Source organism: Pelophylax lessonae (genome assembly GCF_965119305.1).
Source record: "Pelophylax lessonae genome assembly, chromosome: 3".
NCBI classification, from domain to species: domain Eukaryota; kingdom Metazoa; phylum Chordata; class Amphibia; order Anura; family Ranidae; genus Pelophylax; species Pelophylax lessonae.
In genome coordinates, this window is record NC_138770.1 from 161,357,789 (window position 1) to 161,381,937 (window position 24,149).

A 24,149-nucleotide genomic window follows, 5' to 3' on the forward strand; every position below is an offset into this window, starting at 1 on the left:
CTACAGTCTAAGAACCAACATTTCCTGTGAAGAGACTACATATCCTGCAATCCCTGGGTCTCACAGTCTAGTGCTCTGCAGGTGAAAGTTGAATATTTTGAGATTTTATAATAATGGCACACACATTAGGGATGTAACACAGAGGAAATGGTAAGGCATGGATTGGATGCTGTGTGACCCGGATTAAGAAGTTGCGTGTCTCTTTAGTGAATAGGTACCAGCTAGGTGAATAAATGGACATAGGGAAAGTGAGCAGCCATGACACTACAAACTGCAGCAGCAGCAGCAGCAATATGTGAACCAATCATTACAAGGTAAAGCCAGCAAAGATTGATTAAATGGGTGTGGGAAAGGTATAGATCAAAGTTGTGTACAGTGCGAGGGAATTATCCTTATTTCACATATATTGGGAGCAGAACGAGCAAGTATGACTTTAAATACCCCCACAAAGTACACACAAGTACAAAAGTATATAAAAAAAATACAAATTAGTGTATTGTTTTTTTGACCATAAAAATGTGTTAAAACATACAACATGTAAAATGAACTTGCATTTTGATTCTAGCAAATATAGCCACCATGGAGTTGCATGGTATATGATCGAGATATAGGATAGAGGTCTATGCATTTTGTGGATGTACCACTTCTTCGGAATGACCTAACTCTGAAGGAACCATAGAGATTGTTTCTTTTCAGTAGCAATATGCCAGTTATCTTGACCTGTTTTTGAAAGTGCGAGGGCAAACGTACACATATGGTCGAGTCCCACCAGTCCATGGGAGAGTGACCAGCCCCAGAGAGGGCACCACAGAGAGCATACAACTGCTGTCTAGAAGATCAAGACAAACAATCCCACTCCAATCTGTAGTGTCCAGAGCCAGAATTTAAGAAAATGAAATGGATTGGATAGGGATAAACGTTATCCTTCTTTAACCAGCAGCATTGTAAAGTCCACATGGAATTTTGAATCAAGGAGCAAGCCTTATATGTTTTCAACACATTTTTATTGTCAGATAACCAATAAAATATTTTGTATTTGTATATATACTTTTGTACTTGTGCGTACTTTGGAGGGGTATTTAAAGTCCTACTTGCGCGTTCTGTTCCCAATACTAGATAAAGCAACCAAATTAAACAGAGAATATAACAACTCTAATACCTTGCTAAAGCAACAAAAACAATTGAAAATGTACTATGCCTTTAAATAAGAAATTAAATTACTAAGTGAAGTTGAGTTTATAGCTGTGACTTCTGGCCAAGGATCTGTAATCCGAAGAGGTGCTGGTACACAGAATTACAACAAAACAAATATAAGAGGGGTCTGAAACTGATGTCATTTTCTTCAGCTCTCTGGTCTAAAACTCTCAAGCATGAAATCCTAGAATACACACATGTTTTTATGAAATGACCTAGGACTCCAAGTACTCAGAATGTTTATATTGGACTACGGATCCTTCTTCTGAAGTCAAGTGTTTGCAGAGCATGTTTTTTTTACTCAAGTTGTTAATGCCAGAGTGCTTACGTAAAGGTGAGCGTTCAAGCCTAATGAAAATAAGAAGCAAATAGAGCCTAAACACATGGCATTTTTTAATGGAGATAAATTCTGTTTTGGAAAGATCACAATGAGGATTTCAGCCCTGTTCACTTGCTGGTATTTGTTAGCAGTGAACTGCATTCAGAGCCTATTCGCCTCCATGGGGGTCTATTGTGTTGTTTATTTTGCAAATCTGAACACACTGAGTGCAGGGCATTTTCCTTCCTGGCTTCACTTTAATTTCCCCAGAACCAAAATAGGAAATGTGCAATTACTCAGTTGTTATCAAATAAAGAGTTACTGAAACCCACTCTCCCAAATTACGATATCAATGTCCTACCCCAAACTACCATGTCCTTGACACTCCTGGCTACACATGTCCCGGACCTACCCTTGCAATCTTTCCAACAATATGGTATCACAAACGTTTCACAATTTCTCAAAGATGATAATGTGCTACCCAATACCACCTTGAGACAAACGTACAACCTCCCTGTATCGCTTCAATTTCACGCCACACGTGTCCATCACTTTCTAACTCAGCACCCACTGAAGGATGTTCTAGTCGACAGGCGGATATGGGAAGTCTTTACAGTTTGCCCAAAAAGCCCCAAACGACTTTCCTACTATTACAACATCTTCTTGGACAACACCTCATTTTTAAAGACCCCACCTATGTTCAAATGGGATACTGATCTGGGTACCACGTTCACTATCACACAATGGAAACTGGCCCTGAAGACAGTACAAAAACATACTCATTGCACTACACACTGGGAAATGGCCATGAAAATTACCAACAGGTGGTACTATACCCCTTATCGCTTAGCGGGTTTCTCTCGAGCGTATTCCCCCCTCTGCTGGAGAAATTGCGGACATGCGGAAACACTCCTACATATTTTGTGGGAGTGCCCATCCCTCAAAAGTCTATGGAATACTGTTTTTAAATACATTGCCTCGCACACCGGTTGCATCATAGCCCCTAATCCGGCTCTAGCTCTCTTACACTTAGATATCGATAACCACCCCCACCGCTTCCATGCATGGATTACACATATACTGATTGCTACCCGACTGTTGATTCTGCGCAAATGGAAAACCACCACCCCGCCCACTATGCAGGAAGTGATCTCGCTGTTGCAAACCAACCATAGATATGAACGATCTTTGGCTATAAATGACTTGACTCTGAAATTCAATTACCATTGGGATTTTTGGACAACTGCATAATGCATGATATGTGTAAAAAACAGGTACCTTCCCCCCCCTCACCCTCTTTCCCCCCTTACCCCTCCCCCTACACCCCATCTCACACGCGGGCTGGAGACCTAAGGGCAGCTCGCGTGTGGGGCCCGGGCCCCCCCTCTCTTCCCCCTCCCCCCTCGTGCTCTCCTCCCTGACTTTACATATATTACCACGCACCCATGCAGACTTATTTATTTACATATTGTGGTTGACATTTCATGCGATATACAATCTACCTGTGTGTATACATACTCCCTTTGTGCCTGTGTGTGGTCACCTCTGGGTGCCTATTCTCTCTTCGATTTCATGTGCCTACAATGTTATTCACCAAGGGACAATTGATGTTGACAATTGTTACGTTTCTTTATGACAATTGATGCCTCTCATGAACGTGTGCCTTCGTTTCTTGCTCTCCACCCCCCCTCCACCACCAAAGCTGCCTTCTGCTGGATGACGGACTTTCCCCCCCCCCCCTCCCTTTTTAACTGCCCTTTTTTATTATTAACACTTTGTTTTAAATGTATTGCACTGTACTAGAATGTTGTACGTTTTGCACTTGCATGTTACTTTGTTGGAAACTCAATAAAAATGTATTTAAAAAAAATAAATAAAAATAAAATAAAGAGTTACTATGACTAGTTTGCTTGTACACAGAAGATAAATTTTAAAGTGAACTAAGTATCACCTGTTTGGGCATTCAAAGAAGAGTAAGGAAGATAGCCTTGCAATGGACCCTTTTCCTTACATGGTTCATTTTGTTTAATAGGGGTCCAGTAAAATGGATATTTTTTTTTATAGTGTGAGGTAGGGTTAGAACCTTTATTTGGTTATTGGTGCATTAGCATTATTACATAGTTGGTACAGTTGAATAAATACCCCTGTCCTTCCAGTTCAACATGTGTGGTGACTGTGTGTGTGCACATATGTCTGTTTATGTCACTGTCATTTCCCATACTTCTGTACATTGCGTTCGCTAAGAAACAAATCTAAAAACTTTTTTTTTTTCATTTCTTTACTCTCCCTGCTAATACCACCAACTGTGAAGGGATTTGTGCATCCTTACCGCTCTAACACTAAAAAAAAAGGCTAAATAGTTTCTTCCCAATGCTAGAGTCATCATTTAAAAGATGTATATCACTTTTATATCCCCTCTTCTCCAGGGAGAATATGTTTAATGTTTTTATCACCATATGACTTAGTTTCTTTAGCCCTCCTATTAGCTGTCCTTCTCTGGACTCTCCAGTTCAAGAACATCCTTCATGAAAATTGGTGACCAAAACTGGATGGCATTGTCAAGATGTGGGCGAACCAGAGTTTTGTAAAGTGGTAGAATTATAGTTTTATCTCTTGAGTAGGGTTGAGCGAACACGGACTGTATTATTCGTGTTCGTACCGAATAATTGGATTTTTGTTACCCGAACATGGACCCGAAAACTTTACTGTATGTTCGGGTAAAAATCCGTGTTTGGTCATTTTATTTCCGGGTTTTGTATGTATTGGCGCGCTTTTCATGGGGGGCTTTCAACAGCCAATCAACAAGCGTTTAACTGGTGTGCCTTTAGCCATCCCAGCCATGCCTACAAATGTATTAGTAGCTGTGATTGGCCATCTGAAGCATGTGACCAAGTCTTTATAAGTTCGAGACGGAGCGCCGCTGCGTCATTATGCTGTAGTTCAGGGACAGAGCACACATCATACGTGCTGGCTGCTGATTAGGGACAGACAGGCAAAAATCATTTGTGTCCGAATAGAATTGAGGGACAGGTCGGAGTGTTTTAGGCAGGGCGAGATATAGGCATTTTAGGGCGAGGCTGCTGATTTTTAGGGTCAGTGTTCTACAATCGATTTTGCTGTGTGGGGGGGGGGGGTTTGCAGTGCCGGAAGTGACCGATCTTATCAATCCTTTTAGGGAGAGGCTGGAGATATTTAGGGTCAGTGTTCTACTACAATCGATTTTGCAGTGTGGGGGGGGGGGTTTGCAGTGCCTGCAGTGACCGATCTTATCGATCCTTTTAGGGAGAGTCTGGAGATAGGCAGGTGTCAGTGGTCCACATCGATTTTGCTGTGTGTGGGGTGGTGTGAACACAATCTTTTTGCCCACTGAGGAGGAGGGAGAAAAGTCTTTTTTATCAGTCACTGTGTGCAGCGTTTTTCCTTCAGTGCTGCTGTGCTGACTGTGATAATACACTGCTGTGTTCACATGTGCTATTATTGAGTGATTTCAAAAGTTATACACTTTTTTCTATTCCACTATTCAATATACACCCTTGGGTTAAAAAAATTAAATTGTGGCATAGTCTGTACTAATCTAGTTAAAAATTACAAACTTAAAAGGGGAATTTTTTTTCCCTCCATAGCCTGCAGCAGAGCTGGTCCACATCGATTTTGCTGTGTGCGGGGTAGTGTGAACACAATCTTTTTGCCCACTGAGGAGGAGGGAGAAAAAAGTATTTTTTATCAGTCAGTTGTGCGCAGCGTTTTTCCTTCAGTGCTGCTGTAATGCCTGTATTAATACACTGCTGTGTTCACACATGTGCTATTATTGAGTGATTTCAACAGTTATACACTTTTTTCTATTCCACTATTCAATATACACCCTTGGGTTAAAAAAATTAAATTGTGGCATAGTCTGTATTAATCTAGTTAAAAATTACAAACTTAAAAGGGGAATTTTTTTTTCCCCTCCATAGCCTGCAGCAGAGCTGACTGATATAAGACACTGCTTTTCACATGTGCTATTGATAAATCACCAATTTTATGTCATATTTTCTATTCCGCTATTCAATCTACACCTTTGGGTATAAACAATTAAATTGCGGGATAGTCTGTGTCGGTACGTGTGAGATACACCTTTCCAATTTTTGAGGTGCATCTCATACTGCCGAGGATTTGAGGGTGCTGCCTGTTCCGAACTCCTCCTACTCCTCATCCTGCCTTTGGGGGTACAAAAAATAGTAATTTGGGCCTAGTCTGGGTCTCTACGTGTGAGATACATACACCTTTTGATATCATATTTTCTATTCCGCTATTCAATCAAAACCTTTAGGTATAAACAATTAAATTGCGGGATAGTCTATGTCGGTACGTGTGAGATACACCTTTCCAATTTTTGGGGTGCATCTCATACTTCCGAGGATTTGAGGGTGCTGCCTGTTCCGAACTCCTCCTACTCCTCATCCTGCCTTTGGGGGTACAAAAAATAGTAATTTGGGCCAAGTCTGGGTCTCTACATGTGAGATACATACACCTTTTGATATCATATTTTCTATTCCGCTATTCAATCAAAACCTTTGGGTATAAACAATTAAATTGCGGGATAGTCTGTGTCGGTACGTGTGAGATACACCTTTCCAATTTTTGGGGCGCATCTCATACTTCCGAGGATTTGAGGGTGCTGCCTGTTCCGAACTCCTCCTACTCCTCATCCTGCCTTTGGGGGTACAAAAAATAGTATTAATCGGGCCTAGTCAGGTTCTGTACGTGTGAGATACATACACCTTTTTTTTGATAATATTTTCTATTCCGCTATTCAATCTACACCTTTGGGTATAAACAAATAAATTGCGGGATAGTCTGTGTCGGTACGTGTGAGATACACCTTTCCAATTTTTGGGGTGCATCTCATACTGCCGAGGATTTGAGGGTGCTGCCTGTTCCGAACTCCTCCTACTCCTCATCCTGCCTTTGGGGGTACAAAAAATAGTAATTTGGGCCTAGTCTGGGTCTCTACGTGTGAGATACATACACCTTTTGATATCATATTTTCTATTCCGCTATTCAATCAAAACCTTTGGGTATAAACAATTAAATTGCGGGATAGTCTGTGTCGGTACGTGTGAGATACACCTTTCCAATTTTTGGGGTACATCTCATACTGCCGAGGATTTGAGGGTGCTGCCTGTTCTGAACTCCTCCTACTCCTCATCCTGCCTTTGGGGTACAAAAAATAGTAATTTAGGCCTAGTCTGGGTCTCTACGTGTGAGATACATACACCTTTTGATTTCATATTTTCTATTCCGCTATTCAATCAAAACCTTTGGGTATAAACAATTAAATTGCGGGATAGTCTGTGTCGGTACGTGTGAGATACACCTTTCCAATTTTTGGGGTGCATCTCATACTGCCGAGGATTTGAGGGTGCTGTCCGTTCTGAACTCCTCCTACTCCTCATCCTGCCTTTGGGGGTACAAAAAATAGTAATTTGGGCCTAGTCTGGGTCTCTACGTGTGAGATACATACACCTTTTGATATCATATTTTCTATTCCGCTATTCAATCTAAACCTTTGGGTATAAACAATTAAATTGCGGGATAGTCTGTGTCGGTACGTGTGAGATACACCTTTCCAATTTTTGGGGTGCATCTCATACTACCGAGGATTTGAGGGTGCTGCCTGTTCCGAACTCCTCCTACTCCTCATCCTGCCTTTGGGGGTACAAAAAATAGTAATCGGGGCCTAGTCTGGGTCTCTAAGTGTGAGAAACATACACCTTTTGATATCATATTTTCTATTCCGCTATTCAATCTAAACCTTTGAGTAAAAACAATTAAATTGCGGGATAGTCTGTGTCGGTACGTGTGAGATACATACATACACCTTTTGATATCATATTTTCTATTCCGCTATTCAATCTACACCTTTGGGTAAAAACAATTAAATTGCGGGATAGTCTGTGTTGGTATGTGTGAGATACATACACCTTTTGATATCATATTTTCTATTCCGCTATTCAATCTACACCTTTGGGTAAAAACAATTAAATTGCGGGATAGTCTGTGTTGGTACGTGTGAGATACATACACCTTTTGATATCATATTTTCTATTCCGCTATTCAATCTACACCTTTGGGTATAAACAATTAAATTGCGGGAAAGTCTGTGTCGGTACGTGTGAGATACACCTTTCCAATTTTTGGGGCGCATCTCATACTGCCGAGGATTTGAGGGTGCTGCCTGTTCCGAACTCCTCCTACTCCTCATCCTGCCTTTGGGGGTACAAAAAATAGTAATCGGGGGCCTAGTCTGGTTCTGTACGTGTGAGATACATACACCTTTTTTTTTGATAATATTTTCTATTCCGCTATTTAATCTACACCTTTGGGTAAAAACAATTAAATTGCGGGATAGTCTGTGTTGGTACGTGTGAGATACACCTTTCCAATTTTTGGGGCGCATCTCATACTGCCGAGGATTTGAGGGTGCTTCAGTCTGCCTCCTGCCTGTTCCGAACTCCTCCTACTCCTCATCCTGCCTTTAGGGTACAAAAAATAGTAATCGGGGCCTAGTTTGTGTTTGTACATGTGAGATACACCGTTTTGTAAAATTTGTCCTATTCCGCTATTCAATATACACCCTGTTTGAGTGTAAAAAATAAATTGCGGGATAGTCTGTATCGGTACATGTAAGATACACCTTTTTAAATTTGTTTGGCGCATCTCCTTCCACCGCCGAGGATTGCAGGGCGCTTCAGTTTGCCTCCTGTTCCCAAATCCTCCTACTCCTCTTCCTCATCCTGCCTTTAGGGTACAAAAAATAGTAATCGGGGCCTAGTTTGTGTTTGTACGTGTGAGATACACCGTTTCGTAAAATTTGTCCTATTCCGCTATTCAATATACACCCTGTTTGAGTGTAAAAAATTAAATTGCGGGATAGTCTGTATCGGTACATGTGAGATACACCTTTTTAAATTTGTTTGGATCATCTCCTTCCACCGCCGAGGATTGCAGGGCACTTCAGTTTGCCTCCTGTTCCCAACTCCTCCTACTCCTCTTCCTCATCCTGCCTTTAGGGTACAAAAAATTGTAATCGGGGCCTAGTCTGTGTTTGTACGTGTGAGATACACCGTATTATAAAATTTTTCCTATTCCGCTATTCAATATACACCCTTTTGGAGTGTAAAAAATTAAATTACGGCATAGTCTGCATCGGTACGTGTGAGATACACCTTTTAAATTTGTTTGACGCATCTCCTTCCACTGCCAAGGATTGCAGGGCGCTTCAGTTTGCCTCCTGTTCCCAACTCCTCCTACTCCTCTTCCTCATCCTCCCTTTAGGGTACAAAAAAATTTAATCGAGGCCTAGTCTGTGTTTGTACGTGTGAGATACACCGTTTTTTATCCTTTTTCCAATTCCGCTATTCAATATACACCCTTTTGGGGTAAAAAACATTAAATTGCGGCATAGTTTGCATATTTGACTGTGAGATACACCCGTGCGATACTGTTATTGTTTTGTTCCGCTATTCAATAAACACCTTTCTAGGGCAAGATCATAAATTACAGAAATATGAGGAGACCGTCAAATAGGGGCCGTGGCCTGGGTCGTGGTGCTGCTGGTAGAGCTCCTGTTGCAAGGAGAGGACGTGGTCGATCTGTGCCAGCTACACGCACAAGTGAAACACCTTCCTCAAGTGTGAGTAGGCGACAGAACCTGCAGCAGTATTTGGTAGGGCATCATGCGCCTCTAGAAGTTATGAGGCCAGAAGAAGTAGAGGCGATAGTAGATTAGTTAGCTGCTGACAGTGCCTCCAGTTCCTTCACATTGTCTCCCACCCAGTCTACTGCAGAAAGGTCAGAGTGGGCACCTGCAGCCGATGTCCAACCGTCTTTCACCTCACCCCCTTGCAAATCAGGCAAGCAGTCTGAGCCCTAAGTCATACAGCAGTCTCTTCTTCTTTTTGAGGACTCTGTCAGCAGGGTTTCCCAGGGCCATCCACCTAGCCCTGCCCCAGAAGTGGAAGAGATTAAGTGCAGCGATGCCCAACCACTTATTTCTCAAGATGAGTACATGCAAGGACCATCGCAGCACGTCTCAGATGATGACGAAACGCAGGTGCCAACTGCTGCGGCGTTCAGAATTGTGGAGACCGACAAGGAGGGCAGGGGTGAAGACTGGGTGGAAGATGATGTGGTGGACGATGAGGTCCTCAACCCCACATGGAATGAAGGTCATGCAGGTGACCTGAGTAGTTTGGAGGAAGAGGCGGTGGTCGCACAGAGCCACCAGCACAGCAGAAGAGGGAGCAGGGTGCAGAAGCAGAGCGGCCGTGCCCTAGACACTACGCCCGCTACTGCCCAACGCAGCAAGGGAACGAGCGCAGCAAAGCCAGCTCAAAGGAGTTCTCTAGCGTGGAAGTTCTTCAGAAAATGTGCTGATGACAGGACACGAGTGGTTTGCACCCTGTGCAATCAGAGCCTGAAGCGAGGCATAAACCTTCTCAACCTGAGCACAACCTGCATGATCAGGCATCTAAGTGCAAAGCACGAGCTGCAGTGGAGTAGACACCTTCAAAACCAAGAAACGTCTCTGGCTCATCCTGCTTCCTCTTCTGCTGCAGTCTCGGCCGCTCAATCCACATCTGTAGTGATACCGGCACCTGCCACCCCGCAAACAGAGGATCTGTCAGCAACACCACCACCTGCGTCACCAACCATCTCCACAATGTCCCGTGGAAGCGTTCACCTTTTCATCTCCCAAACACTTGAGAGGAAGAGGAAGTACCCTCCTACCCACCCGCGATCCCTGGCCCTGAATGCCAGCATTTCAAAATTCTTGGCCTTTGAAATGCTGTCATTCCGTCTGGTGGAGACGCACAGTTTTAAAAACCTTATGTCGGTGGCTGTCCCACAGTACGTCGTGCCCAGCCGCCACTACTTTTCCAGGCAAGCCATCCCTTCCCTGCACAACCAAGTGGGGGAAAAAATCAGGTGTGCACTGTGCAACGCCATCTGTGCCAAGGTCCACCTAACTACCGATACGTGGACCAGTAAGCATGGTCAGGGGCGTTATATCTCCCTAACGGTACACTGGGTAAATGCAGTGGCGGATGGGCCTGAGGCGGATAGCAATTTGGCGCATGTCCTTCCACCACCGAGGATTGCAGGGCGCTTCAGTTTGCCTCCTGTTCCTAACTCCTCCTACTCCGCTTCCTCATCCTCTACCGCCTCCTTATCCGGTCAGTGTAACACCTTCACCACCAACTTCAGGGGTAAACGACAGCAGGCAGTTTTAAAACTTGCCTGTTTGGGGGAAAAACCACACACCGCGCAGGAGTTGTGGAGGAGCATGGAACAGCAGACAAATGAGTGGTTTCTGCTAGCGAGCCTCAAGCCCGGCCTGGTGGTGTGCGATAACGGGCAAAATCTCATAGCAGCTCTGGGCCTAGCCGGTTTGACGCACATCCCTTGCCTGGTGCATGTGCTGAATTTGGTGGTGCAGAGGTTCCTTAAAAATTACCCCGATATGTCAGAGCTGCTGCAGAAAGTGCGGGCCGTCTGTGCGCACTTTCGGCGTTCTCACCCTGCTGCTGCTCGCCTGTCAGCGCTGCAGCGTAACTTCGGTCTTCCCGCTCACCGTCTCATATGTGACGTGCCCACAAGGTGGAACTCCACCTTGCACATGCTGGAAAGACTGTGCGAGCAGCAGCAGGCCATTATGGAGTTTCAGCTGCAGCACGCACGCATGAGTCGCTCTGCGGAACAGCACCACTTCACCACCAATAACTGGGCCTCCATGCGAGACCTGTGTGCCTTGTTGTGCTATTTTGAGTACTCCACCAACATGGCCAGTGCCGATGACGCCGTTGTCAGCTTAACTATCCCACTTCTATGCCTCCTTCAAAAAACAATTCGGGCGATGATGGAAGAGGATGTGGCACAGGATGAGGAGGAGGAGGATGAAGAGGTAACATTTCCAAGGCTTTCAGGGCAGTAATTCGCAAGGGGCTCCGAGGGTGGGTTCCTGCACACACAAACGCCAGGGACACAATTGTCCAGCAGGGGCACAGTTCTGGAGGATGAGGAGGATGAGGAGGAGGAGATGGAGGAGGAGATGGAACCATGTTCACAGCAGGGTGGCACCCAGGCCAGCTCATGGCCATCACTGGTGCGTGGCTGGGGGGATACAGAGGACGCAGACGATACACCTCCCACAGAGGACAGCCTTTCATTGCCTCTGGGCAGCCTTGCACACATGAGCGATTACATGCTGCAGTGTCTCCACAACGACCGCCGAGTTGCCCACATTCTAACTTGTGCTGATTACTGGGTGGCCACGCTGCTGGATCCCCATTACAAGGACAACGTACCGTCCTTAATTCACTCACTGGAGCGCGATCGCAAGATGCGCGAGTACAAGCGCACGTTGGTAGATGCGATGCTGCTGGCATTCCCACCTGACAGCGGGGCCACAGTGGAAGCACAAGGCCGAGGCAGAGGAGGAGGAGGAGGAGGAGGAAGAGGTCGCCAACGCAACCAGGGCACCGCCAGCACCTCAGAAGGCAGGGTTAGCATGGCCGAAATGTGGAAAAGCTTTGTCAGCATGCCACAACAAACAGCAGCACCAGCAGCTCATATGGAACGTCTTAGCACGAGGCAGCATTTCACGAACATGGTGGAGCAGTATGTGTGCACACGCCTAGACGTACTGAATGACGGGTCTGCCCCCTTCAACTTCTGGGTCTCCAAGTTGGGCACATGGCCTGAGCTTGCCCTTTACGCCTTGGAGGTGCTGGCGTGCCCTGCAGCCAGTGTATTATCTGAACGTGTATTTATCACGGCTGGGGGCGTTATCACAGACAAGCGCAGCCGCCTGTCCAGAGACAATGTGGACAAGCTCACGTTCATTAAAATGAACCAGGCATGGATCCCACGGGACTTTTCCGTACCTTGTGCAGAATAGAGATGGATACCGACCTTACCCAGCCATTGTTCTATTTTTGCTCTTTCTCACTCTTTTGGGGTGTACCCTCATTTAAAATGACTGGAAAAAAGCAGTGTTGGCTACCTCGTCCTCCTCCACCGCCGCTTCCACCTACACCGCCCATAGGTGTGCGCAGCATATTGCATTAGGGTGTGCACCCCAAAGTTTAAATACACATGCATGTGTTTGCCTACATGTACATGGCCCCGATACATTACTCTCCCTGCTGGCAAAGTGAAATAGAAGTGTGTGGCACTTCTCTTATGGCAGAGCAGGTCCGAGGGAGATCTTTCCCATCTCCTCACTGGCAAACAGAGCGATAATGCTAATGTGCCCTAGGTGTGCCCTAGGCCCAGGTACACCCGGCACACCCTGTGCGCACGCCTATGACACCGCCACATCCACCACCACCTCAACCTCCCTCCTACTCCATATGGGCCTCGTCCTTCAGAGATGAAGAACATTGTTTTATTTTTCTGGGTTTTTTTTGTTGTTTTAAGTTAATTCCCTATCCACATTTGTTTGCAGAGCACTTGCCATGCTCTTAACTATGTTTTGCTGCCATTTGCAGCACTCTAGCCCTTTCCTTTGGTGTTTTAGAGCCATTTTAGTGCCTGAAAGTTCGGGTCCCCATTGACTTCAATGGGGTTCGGTGTCCGGGTAAAGTTCGGCAAAAGTCCGGGACACGGACCCGGACTTTTTTTTCAAGTTCGGCCGAACCCGCCGAACACGGACATCCAGGTGTCCGCTCAACTCTACTCTTGAGTAAATACCCTTTTTTATGCATGCTAATAGTCTGTTAGCTTTGCTTACTGCAGCTTGGCATTGAACGCCATTGCTGAGTCTGTAATCTATTAGGACCCCCAGATCCTTTTTCATCCTCGATTCCCCAAGAGGTTCTCCCCCCAGTGAGTTGCATTCATATTTTTAGCTCCCAGATGCATTACTTTACATTTTTAATATCATACCTCATCAGCCATATAACTGCCTAACCTCACTATTTTATTGAGGTCCTCTTGTAAGGTTTCCTCGTCCTGTTGAAAAGTTACTGTCTTATCTTAGTATCATGAGCAAACACCAAGATTGAACTATTTATTCCGACCTCTAAATGGTTTATAAACAAGTCCACTCAGTTTGTGTCCTCATTGGGAAGATTTCTCTTCACTTTCTCTCCCAGAGACAAATTCGGGAAGTTAGCAAAATATCTCCAAAGATAGAGGGAATTCCCCATTATAACATTTTGGTGACAACTGTAAATTTTTAATTTTCCCCTTTCATTCAGCCCCAAAAATGTACAAACAGTGAATAGGGACAAATACACAAATAAAAACACATCAGAGGTCATAACACCTCCAAACGCTATTTAACTACTTGCCGACCGCCGCAAGTAGATTTACTTCGGCGGTCAGCCCCTCACAGGCAAAGTGACGTAAATATACGTCACTAGCCTGTGAGGCTCTGGGGAGCGAGCGCGCGCCGCCGGCGGCACGCTCCCGCCCGGTCACGGACCCCCCCCGCGCGTGTGACCGGCGGACCCGATGTCCGCCGCTCACTCTGCGATCGGCGGGGGAGAGGGAGAAAGTCAGGCAGCTTGTGTAAACAAGCTGCCATTCATTCTCCCCTGTGTAGAGACACCGATCATATGGTTCTACTATGTAGGACCGTTGATCAGTGTAACTACAGCTCAACAGACAGCCAATCACAGTTAGAATCACGCCCCTAGGGACACACACAGCCCCTTCCTCTCAAATAAAGTTAACCCCTTCACTGCCAGTGTATTTTTACAGTAACAGTGCATATATATAGCACTGATTACTGTAGAAATGTCACTGGTAACCCCAAAAATGTCAGTCAAGGGTCCGATCTGTCCGCCGCAATGTCGCAGTACCGCAAAAAAAATCGCAGATCGCCGCCATTACGCGTTAAAAAAAAAAAACAACAAAAATGACAAAAATCTTTCCCTTTGTTAGTAAACGCAATAACTTTTGCGCAAACCAATCAAAATACGCTTTTTGTGATTTTTTTTACCAAACATAGGTAGCATAAAACAAATTGGCCGAAAATGTTAAAAAATGTTGATTTTTAATTTTTTTTGGGGGGAATTTCGTATAAAAAAATGTGAAAAATATTGTTATTTTTGCAAAATTTACGCTATTTTTTTGTTTATAGCGCGTGATCAAAAAATCGCACAGGTGATCAAATACCACCAAAAGAAAGCTCTGTTTGTGGGAAAAAAAGGACGTCAAATTTGTTTAGGTACAGCGTCGCACGACCGCGCAATTGTCCGTTAAAGTCACGCAGTGCCGAATCGCAAAATACCCCCTGGTCAGGAAGGGGGTAAAATCTTCCGGGGCTTAAGTGGTTAAAATTAGAAAAAAAAAATTGGTTGGAGTTGGACTTTAATCCTCTACATGAAGTCCATACATATTAGATAGCAACTTACAGAATAGATGGGACCATTAGCATAATGGCTGACCTCAAGGAGTATGCCATCTACTGATATTATCAAAGTCATCTATACAAGGCCATTATGGTTAGAAGTTAAAACTGAATTTCATCCTTGTCTTCATTTTTGCACAGCTGTACAGGCTCCTCCTCTGTATTGAAATAGCTTACTCTGATTTTACTGTACACTGTATGCTTCTAACAGTGTTCATTAGAAGCTGTAAAGTCAGCTGCAAGTCACCTAGAGCCTGTCTTATTTCCTGGCTGGAGGACATCCAGCATCATCTAGCATTTTCCTTCCTAGCCTTACTGTCCCTGGTCCACCACTTTTATTAATTTAATTTCAGATATTTCAATTTTGGAGGATCAGCATAACATGCAAACATTATGTAGCAGGTCTACATGCAAATGCAGCCACCTTAGCAATGCCCAATCCTCTAGATTGACACTCAGTCATCAAGGTAATTTTTTTGCATAACTTCTCCCAAGAGTCAGCCAACTGCTTGCAACAGGGCTTAGGGGTTCATGAGAGGAACATGAGTCATAGTGCTGTGAGTTTTTAACCACTTGCCGACCGCCGCCCGACTATATACGGCAGCGGTCAGCCCCTCCCAGGCAAAGTGACGTACCGGTACGTCACTAGCATGGGAGCGAATAGGGGACGCGCTCCCGCCCCCGCTCGTACCCGAAGAAGCCGGCGCATGTGACCGGCGAACCCAATGTCTGCCGGTCACTCACGATCGTCGGGTAGAGAGGGAGAAAGGCAGGTGGCTAATGTAAACAAAGCCGCCTGTCACTCTCCCCTGTGTAAAAGCACAGATCACTCAGTCCTGCTATGTAGGACCGTTGATCTGTGCTGTTACACACAAAGCCACATCCAATCACAGTAAGAAACACGCCCCTAGGGACACACTTAACCCCTCCCTCTCCAATAAAATTAACCCCTTCCCTCCCAGTGCTATTTTTATAGTAACAGTGCATATGTATAGCACTGATTACTGTAGTAATGTCACTGGTACCCCCAAAAGTGTCAAAAATGTCAGTCAAGGGTCCGATCTGTCCACCGCAATGTCGCAGTACCGCAAAAAAAAATCCCAGATCGCCACCATTACTCGTTAAAAAAAAACAATAAAAATGACAAAAATCCTTCCCTTAGTTAGTAAACGCAATAACTTTTGCGCAAACCAATCAAAATACGCTTTTTGTGATTTTTTTTACCAAACATAGGTAGCAGAAAACAAATTGGCCTAAAATGTTAAAAAATTTTGATTTTTACATTTTTTTTTGGGGGGGGGGGGGATTTCCTATAAAAAAATTTGAAAAATATTGTTATTTTTGCAAAATTGTCGCTATTTCTTTGTTTATAGCGCATGATAAAAAATATCGCACAGGTGATCAAATACCACCAAAAGAAAGCTCTGTTTGTGGGAAAAAAAGGACATCAATTTCATTTGGGTACAGCGTCGCACGACCGCGCAATTGTCCGTTAAAGTCACGCAGTGCCGAATCGCAAAATAGGCCCTGGTCAGGGGGTAAAATCTTCCGGGGCTTAAGTGGTTAAGGAGGTTAACTACAGCACTCTGCTGCTCCCTCCCACTAGCCCTGATCTTCCTGGATTGGATAGAGAAGCACATAAACCTGGGGGTGATGTCCTAGGGTCTGGAATAAGGTATGTAATGAAACAAAAAGGTTTTATTTAAACATTTAATTTGCATACTTATGAATGGAAAAAGAAGGAACCATGAAAGGGAAAAAAAACATTCAGAATAAACTTCAGCATTAACCATACGGACTGAAGGAAGAAATCAGATTAAATCAGGGAGAGTAAAAGTGCCACAGGTGGATATTTGGCCCAAACCTAGGTGCTGAAAGAATAGAACACTAAGTACTGAACCATTGTCCTGAGGTCAACAGAGGCTATTGCAGTAGTTTCACTAATGTGTTTGAGAGCAAGTCACTAAAGTCTATCTAGTACTCCAATACATTAACAAATTGTTGCATGTGTTCATTAGAAACAGATTTCAAAAGGAAGGAACTGTATCTGAAGTTGACTTTTCCAAAGGCCAGAGCTTAGGTTTCCATTCCCGCTCTATCATGACCAAGTGAACAATTCGTTTTCCATTACTGTCAAGGAGTCTGTATGGTCAGAGGTTTCAGACAGGTCAAGCAGTAGAGAAAAAGTAACTGTAGGAAAAAGGGTCATTCAACTGTCTTATTCAGTAATGAATATTAATTCAGAAATTTCCACCGCCTATAAGAGCAGAGTTTTAATTATTTTATCAAATCACAGTTAATAAGGAAGAAAGTCATTTTTTATCATTAATTTGCTGAAATGATGTGCAGTATGTGATTAACAAAGGCTTTGCCACTTACATGTCAACTCAAGGACAACTCCAAGATTTGACAGCGTACAAAACTGAAGTGCACTACAATTACTCACACCAAAATGCATATGTAATATATACTAAACATAATAATTGCATGAATAATTATTTTTATGTCAAGGACGACAGCGTCCTCTAAATAATTTTTTAAGTTGTAGTTTAAAAGTGTTTTTGTTGATTCTAGGTATGCCTTAAAAAAATATAGCTCAGGACTGAATTATGAAAACTGAAGAAAGAAGAATGAAAATGAAGCTTTTGCCAATGACAACCTGTAAATTTTTATCTTTCGTTGTCATCAAAAAAAATATCAAGGAGTCTATGACATTATTGACCATAACAGCCTGCCGGTTATTTTTTCTAAATTCTCAAGGAAAATATATCAAGAATTCTAAAGAGTCAATGTTCAAATGTTATGGGCGACACATTTTTTGTGCCATTTCTCTTTTAGAATTTTACAAATGCATCTAATTTTTATACTGCATTTAAATATGTAAGGCAAAATGGCATTTTCTAGGAGATGATTTTTCTAGAAAAAGGCCAGAGACACTAAAGAACATGAGTACATCCTATGGGGTATAAGAGATATGTGATTACCCAGGTTAATGTGCCTAAGGCAGCCCAATAAATGACACATGGGTGACACACTCCTTTGTGACAGAGACATGTAGTAGATGCCTTTGCAGTATGGTGGACACTTGTACCACTTTTGTCCACTTATATTACTGGGAATCTATGGCATTGCTGGCCTTTCACTCCCCCCTAACACTGGGATTTGTTCCTGTTTGCTGAGCTCCCCTCCATTTGGGGGCCCCTGCACTGGAGTGTTCTGCAGCTTGGGGGGCGCATTCCTCTACAATCGCTCACTTGTGTCCCTCCTTTATGGTACCTGCACCTAGTGTCCCATTGCTGGTTATGCCAGTTCACAATCAATCTGCTAATAAAGCAAAAGCAGTGGAAAGCATTGAGATTTCTTTATCTTTCTTATAGTTCCACTGTACAGAGTTGAGCTTATTATAGTCTCATTTCCATAGAATTGATTTTGGTTAGATTGTATTGTACACCCTGTGTCTACATCAATGGATATGGTGGACAAGCTAACTTGGAGTGACTGGTATATATTTTAATCTGTATATGTTCCTAAATAGGAAATGTTTTTTTTAATATTGTTTTATACTAAATAAAGTTATAAAATATGTTTATGCTTGTGTTTGTGTTTTCCTGAGATGTTTAACCACTTAAGCCCCAGAAGATTTTACCCCCTTCCTGACCAGGACCTATTTTGCGATTCGGCACTGCGTGATTTTAACGGACAATTGCGCGGTTGTGCGACGCTGTACCTAAACTAATTTGACGTCCTTTTTTTCCCACAAACAGAGCTTTCTTTTGGTGGTATTTGATCACCTGTGAGATTTTGTGATCATGCGCTATAAACAAAAAAAGAGCGTCAATTTTGCAAAAATAACAATATTTTTCACATTTTTTTATATGAAATTCCCAAAATAAAATTTAAAAATCGAAATTATTTAACATTTTCGGCCAATTTGTTTTATGCTACATATGTTTGGTAAAAAAAATCACAAAAATTGTATTTTGATTGGTTTGCGCAAAAGTTATTGCGTTTACTAACAAAGGAAAAGATTTTTGTCATTTTTGTTGTTTTATTTTTTAACGAGTAATGGCGGCGATCTGTTTTTTTATTTTTTGCGGGACTGCGACATTGCGGCGGACAGATCGGACCCTTGACTGACATTTTTGACACTTTTGGGGTTACCAGTGACATTACTGCAGTAATCAGTGCTATACATATGCACTGTTACTGTAAAAATGACATTGGAAGTGAAGGAGTTAACTGTATTGGAGAGGGAGGGGTTAAGTGTGTCCTAGGGGCGTGTTTCTAACTGTAATTGGCTGTGGCTACTAGTCTAAGAACAGAGATCAACGGTCCTACATAGTAGAACCGTCTGATCTCCATTCTTACACAGGGGAGACTGACAGGCGGCTGTGTTTACATTAGCTGCCTGCCTTTCTCCCGCTCTAACGGACGATTGTGAGTGCCCGGCGGACATCGGGTCCGCCGGGCACACGCGCAGGGGGGTCCGTGACCGTGCGGGAGCGCGCCTCCGGCGGCGTGCGCTCGCTCCCTAGAGCCTCACAGGCTAGCGACGTAGCCCTACGTCGCTTTGCCTGTGAGGGGCTGACTGCCGACGTAAATAGTCGTGCGGCGGTCGGCAAGCGGTTAAGCACCATGAAAGTCCCATATTCCACATTTTGAATTATTTTCTACTTACATTTTAGGGATGAGGTATTTGATATAACCGTTATGTCCTTGTTAAAAAAACTGACTTGATTTCCCCATCCACACACTCAATGTCGATGGGGGAATCCTCCCTGCTGAGCTATCATATTTTGACAGCAGGGAGACTTCCCCACTAGCAAAATACACTGATCTGCACTGTCTTGCAGTGCTGATCGAGTGGAAAAAAATTGGATCGGGGAGTTTAAGAGTTTCTATATTTGCATGATTTCTGTGAAAACAATTTCCACTTATGCCTGTTCACTAACAACCAACCCAGCATTGCACAACTAAATGTTGAACTGGATCCAGAGTTCACATAGTCCTTGAATTGTCTATGCTATTTAAAGAAGTCTGTAAATGACTAAGCTCTTTTTGTAGATGAATAAGGTATGAGTACAAAAATTTAACTTATATATCTTAGAGAAGAAGTGCTTAACCACTTTACAACCTCCCGCCGCAGTTATACTGCGGCAGGCAGCTGCTCCTGCGCATACCGCCATAGGTATATGTCGGTTGCACGCAGGGAGCTAGGGGGCGAGCATGCACAGCCGGCAGCATGCTCCCGCCCCCACTCGTCAGCGGGGAAGCCTATGCACAGGGCAGGTGGCTCCTATTGCCGCCTGACACCTGCGATCGTTCCCTGCTGAGAGAGAAGAACAGTCAGCTGTTGTAAACACAGCTGACCGTTCTTCTCCCTGGAATGATCACAGAGCTCCTGTGATCCTTTTATGTAGGAACACAGGTCTCTATGATCATTTCACAAGGCCTGCCCCCTTACAGTTAGAATCACTCCCCTAGGCTCTAATTTAACCCCTTGATCACCCACAGTGTTAACCCCTTCCCTGCCAGTGTCATTATTACAGTAACAGTGCATATTTTTAGCACTGATTACAGAAGTCATGTCACTGGTCCCCCCAAAAGTGTCAAAAATGTCAGTCAGGGGTTTCGATCTGTCCGCTGCAATGTCGCAGTCCCGCAAAAAAAAATGCAGATCGCCGCAATTACTAGAAAAAAAAAACAATAAAAATGACATAAATCTTTCCCGTAGTTAGTAGACGCAATAACTTTTGCGCAAACCATTCAAAATACGCTTATAGCGCTTTTTTTTACTAAAAATACGTAGCAGAAAACAAATTGGCCTAAAATGTTAATAAGTTTTGATTTTAATTTTTTTTTGGGAATGTTATATAGCAGAATGTGAAAAATATTGTTTTTTTTCAGAATTAGTTTTTTTGTTTATAGCGCAAAAAAAAATACCACCAAAATAAAGCTCTAAGTATTTGTGGGAAAAAAGGACATTGTTTTTTTCAGGTACAGCATCCCACGGCTGCGCAATTGTCCGATAAAGTAATGCAGTGTTGAATCGCAAAATATGGCCTGGTCATTAAGGGGGCGAATCCTTTCCGGGCCAGAAGTGGTTAAGAGGGGATATGATTGCAATATACAAATTGTTAAATTGTACTCTAGAATTGGGAGGAAACTATTTAAGACCTATAACGAAGACATGCGCCACACAATGAAGTTGATCTAGAAGTGGTTCAATCTTAAACTGTATAAGAGGTTCTTTAATGTTAGAGCAATAAGGATGTGGAACTCCTTTCCACAGTTGTTAGTGTCAAAAGTTTTAGATGTTTTTCTTAGTGAATGTAATACACAGGGATATGGAAAGTGGCTCTGACATAAACACATACACACATGTTGAACTGAATGGACCAATACATGTTGAACTGGATGGACTGGTGTCTTTATTTCAACTTATCAACTATAGTATGTAACTATGTAAGTTTCACTTTTTCATTGAGAATGTCTTCAAATGATACTACTGTTCTTACAGTAAAGCCAACTTGCACGTGTTCATATTTACAAGTAAACAGAGAAACCTCAGTATACAAATAGCTTCTTTTTCCCTTTTCATTCTAATTATGAAGGATTAGTACTTGAGTATATACGTCAAGTGGCAGATGGCATCCTAACTTGCTTCACAAATGATGTTACAATTGATTTTTTTCATACCGTGTTTGAAGTATTTCCATTTAAATGTAAACCACTATCAAAGAGAGGAGATGAAGTGCCACTGCTGTGGTCACTCGGTGGGTCTGGAGAGCCTAAAACAGAAAGAAATATTAGAATATATACATATATATATATATATATATATATATATATATATATATATATATATATATATATATATATATATATACATATATATATATTTATATATAAAATACTAAAAAAAAGGGTTGAAATATATTTACAGTTTGCAGTCTTGGGAAACATGAAATTAAGGGCTTATTCACATGATTACAGAGAGCTGTTCAGCGTACAAGGAAACAAGATTTCCACATCTGAGAGTCACAGGTGTTTGCTTACAGCTGCAGGCAACTGCTTATACATATTTACCTGCACATCCCAGTGTTACACGTGTACAGAGACAGATGAGTGACCCCGGGGGTAAACGGTTTGCATTCAGGGCTGCTCATCTGTCCTTAAACAGGAGGGAATGCTCAGCATCTATCAGCCAGTTGTTGTTCTGTACAGGCTGCTGCCTGTGGCTGTACACAAACACCTATTCCTCCTAGGAACAGAAATCAGGCACCAATCATGGCCCTATGGGATTATGAATAAGGCCTAAGTATTTTGTGGTAGTGTTCATTCAATGTAAGCATAGTCTCGCAAAGAAAGGGGCATCAGTTCAAACTATAGATAAAGTTAGTATTGTGGGACTAGTAAAACATAAAGAAGACACAGAAATAAGCTTTTTTAACCAGCAGCAGCAGCTCAGTTTATGTCAACATGCTCTACCTTTTGATAGAGCTGTGTACATAAGCTGTTGTTCAAGTCAGAATTGCCTTTATCCCCATTCAAGTCAATAAGAATGCAAAGGCAGCTTAAAGGCTAAGTTCACTTTTGCATGCAACGTACAAAATGCTCCAGCACTTCCCTCTGCATCCCGCCTGATATCCCCCTCCATGACAGCAGGATGGAGTTCCTCTCCCCTGCACCTGCTGTCATATTTTAAAACCAGCATGGCTTTGTGGGGATCCACCTGCTCATCTGCATCATTCATTCACAGCAGTCTGTGAATGAAAAAACGACAAGCCCTGTCTGCCACTTGTATTCTTAATGAACTGTGAAGGCACTGATGAGCTCCCTCCTAGTTCATTGACACTCCCAGCAGCTTTCAAACAGAAAGTCCGTACAGAGGAATGGACGAGAAAGCTGGAGGATGTGTCTGCAGGAACCTGACATTGCACTCGTGATCCACTAATCATGGGCGCAATGCTTTGCAGACTCCTGGGGGAAAAATAATACATGAACATTTTTTTTTATGCAAAAATTTCTGCATTCATTCAAGGTGAACCTATCTTTTAACACAGTTTAATGCAGATCAGAACAAGATCAACTGTAGCTCAGAGGCACCTTTGATGGAACTCACAAGTGTTGCAAACGTATCCTCCAATAAAACTGGAATAGACCTGAAGCTGCATTTGCCCATCTACACAAGTCCTTCTTGTAATTCTTAAGATTCTTGTTATTGAGGACATTGTGGAAACAATGCAAGAATTTAAGAATTTAGATTTTTTTATGCATCTTTATAAGCATATTTAGTACCTATGGCTGAATGAAGCAACTGGAAGAAGAAGCAAAGCAATACCTTTATCTTCTACATTCACAGACCATGTGCACATACAGTGATTCTGTGTTAGTATTCTGTTCTAGATTACTAATGCCTTTGTATCCTAACTTTAGATCTCCATGAAAAATGTCAATATACAGTATATATATATATATATATATATATATATCAAAAAAGTGAGTACACCCCTGACATTTTTGTAAATATTTTATTATATCTTTTCATGTGACAATACTGAAGAAATTACACTTTGCTACAATGTAAAGTACTGAGTGTACAGCTTGTATAACAGCGTAAATTTGCTATCCCTTCAAAATAACTCAACACACAGCCATTAATGTCTAAACCGTGGCAACCAAAGTGAGTACACCCCTAAGTGAAAATTTTTAAATTTGACCCAATTAGCCATTTTCCCTCCCCGGTGTCATGTGACTCGTTAGTGTTACAAGGTCTCAGGTGTGAATGGGGAGCAGGTGTGTTAAATTTGGTGTTATCGCTCTTATTCTCTCAAACTGGTCACTGGAAGTTCAACATGGCACCTCATGGCAAAAAACTCTCTGAGGATCTGAAAAAATAATTGTTGCTCTACATAAAGATGGCCTAGGCTATTAGAAGATTGCCAAGACCCTGAAACTGAACTGCAGCACGGTGGCCAAGAACATACAGCGGTTTAACAGGACAGGTTTTACTCAGAACAGGCCTCGCCATGGTTGACCAAAGAAGTTGAGTGCACGTGCTCAGCGTCATATTCAGAGGTTGTCTTTTGGGAAATAGACGTATAAGTGCTGGCAGCATTTCTGCAGAGGTTGAAGGGGTGGGGGGATCAGCTTGTCAATGCTCAGATCATACGCTGCACACTGCATCAAATTGATCTACATGGCTGCTGTCCCAGAAGGAAGCCTCTT

At 43.0% G+C, this 24,149-nt stretch overlaps 1 protein-coding gene across 1 annotated transcript in view; it reads right to left on the minus strand.

Annotated features, from left to right (window-relative positions):
• SNTG2 (syntrophin gamma 2) overlaps window positions 1-24,149 on the minus strand; it is a gene marked incomplete at its 5' end in the record, with an annotated part of 517,099 nt that overhangs the window by 347,286 nt on the left and 145,664 nt on the right. Inside the window, one exon of the mRNA XM_082250803.1 lies at window positions 21,618-21,709. Within this exon, the coding sequence (XP_082106929.1) occupies window positions 21,618-21,709 (92 nt within the window). The remainder of the gene's footprint in view (window positions 1-21,617; window positions 21,710-24,149) is intronic.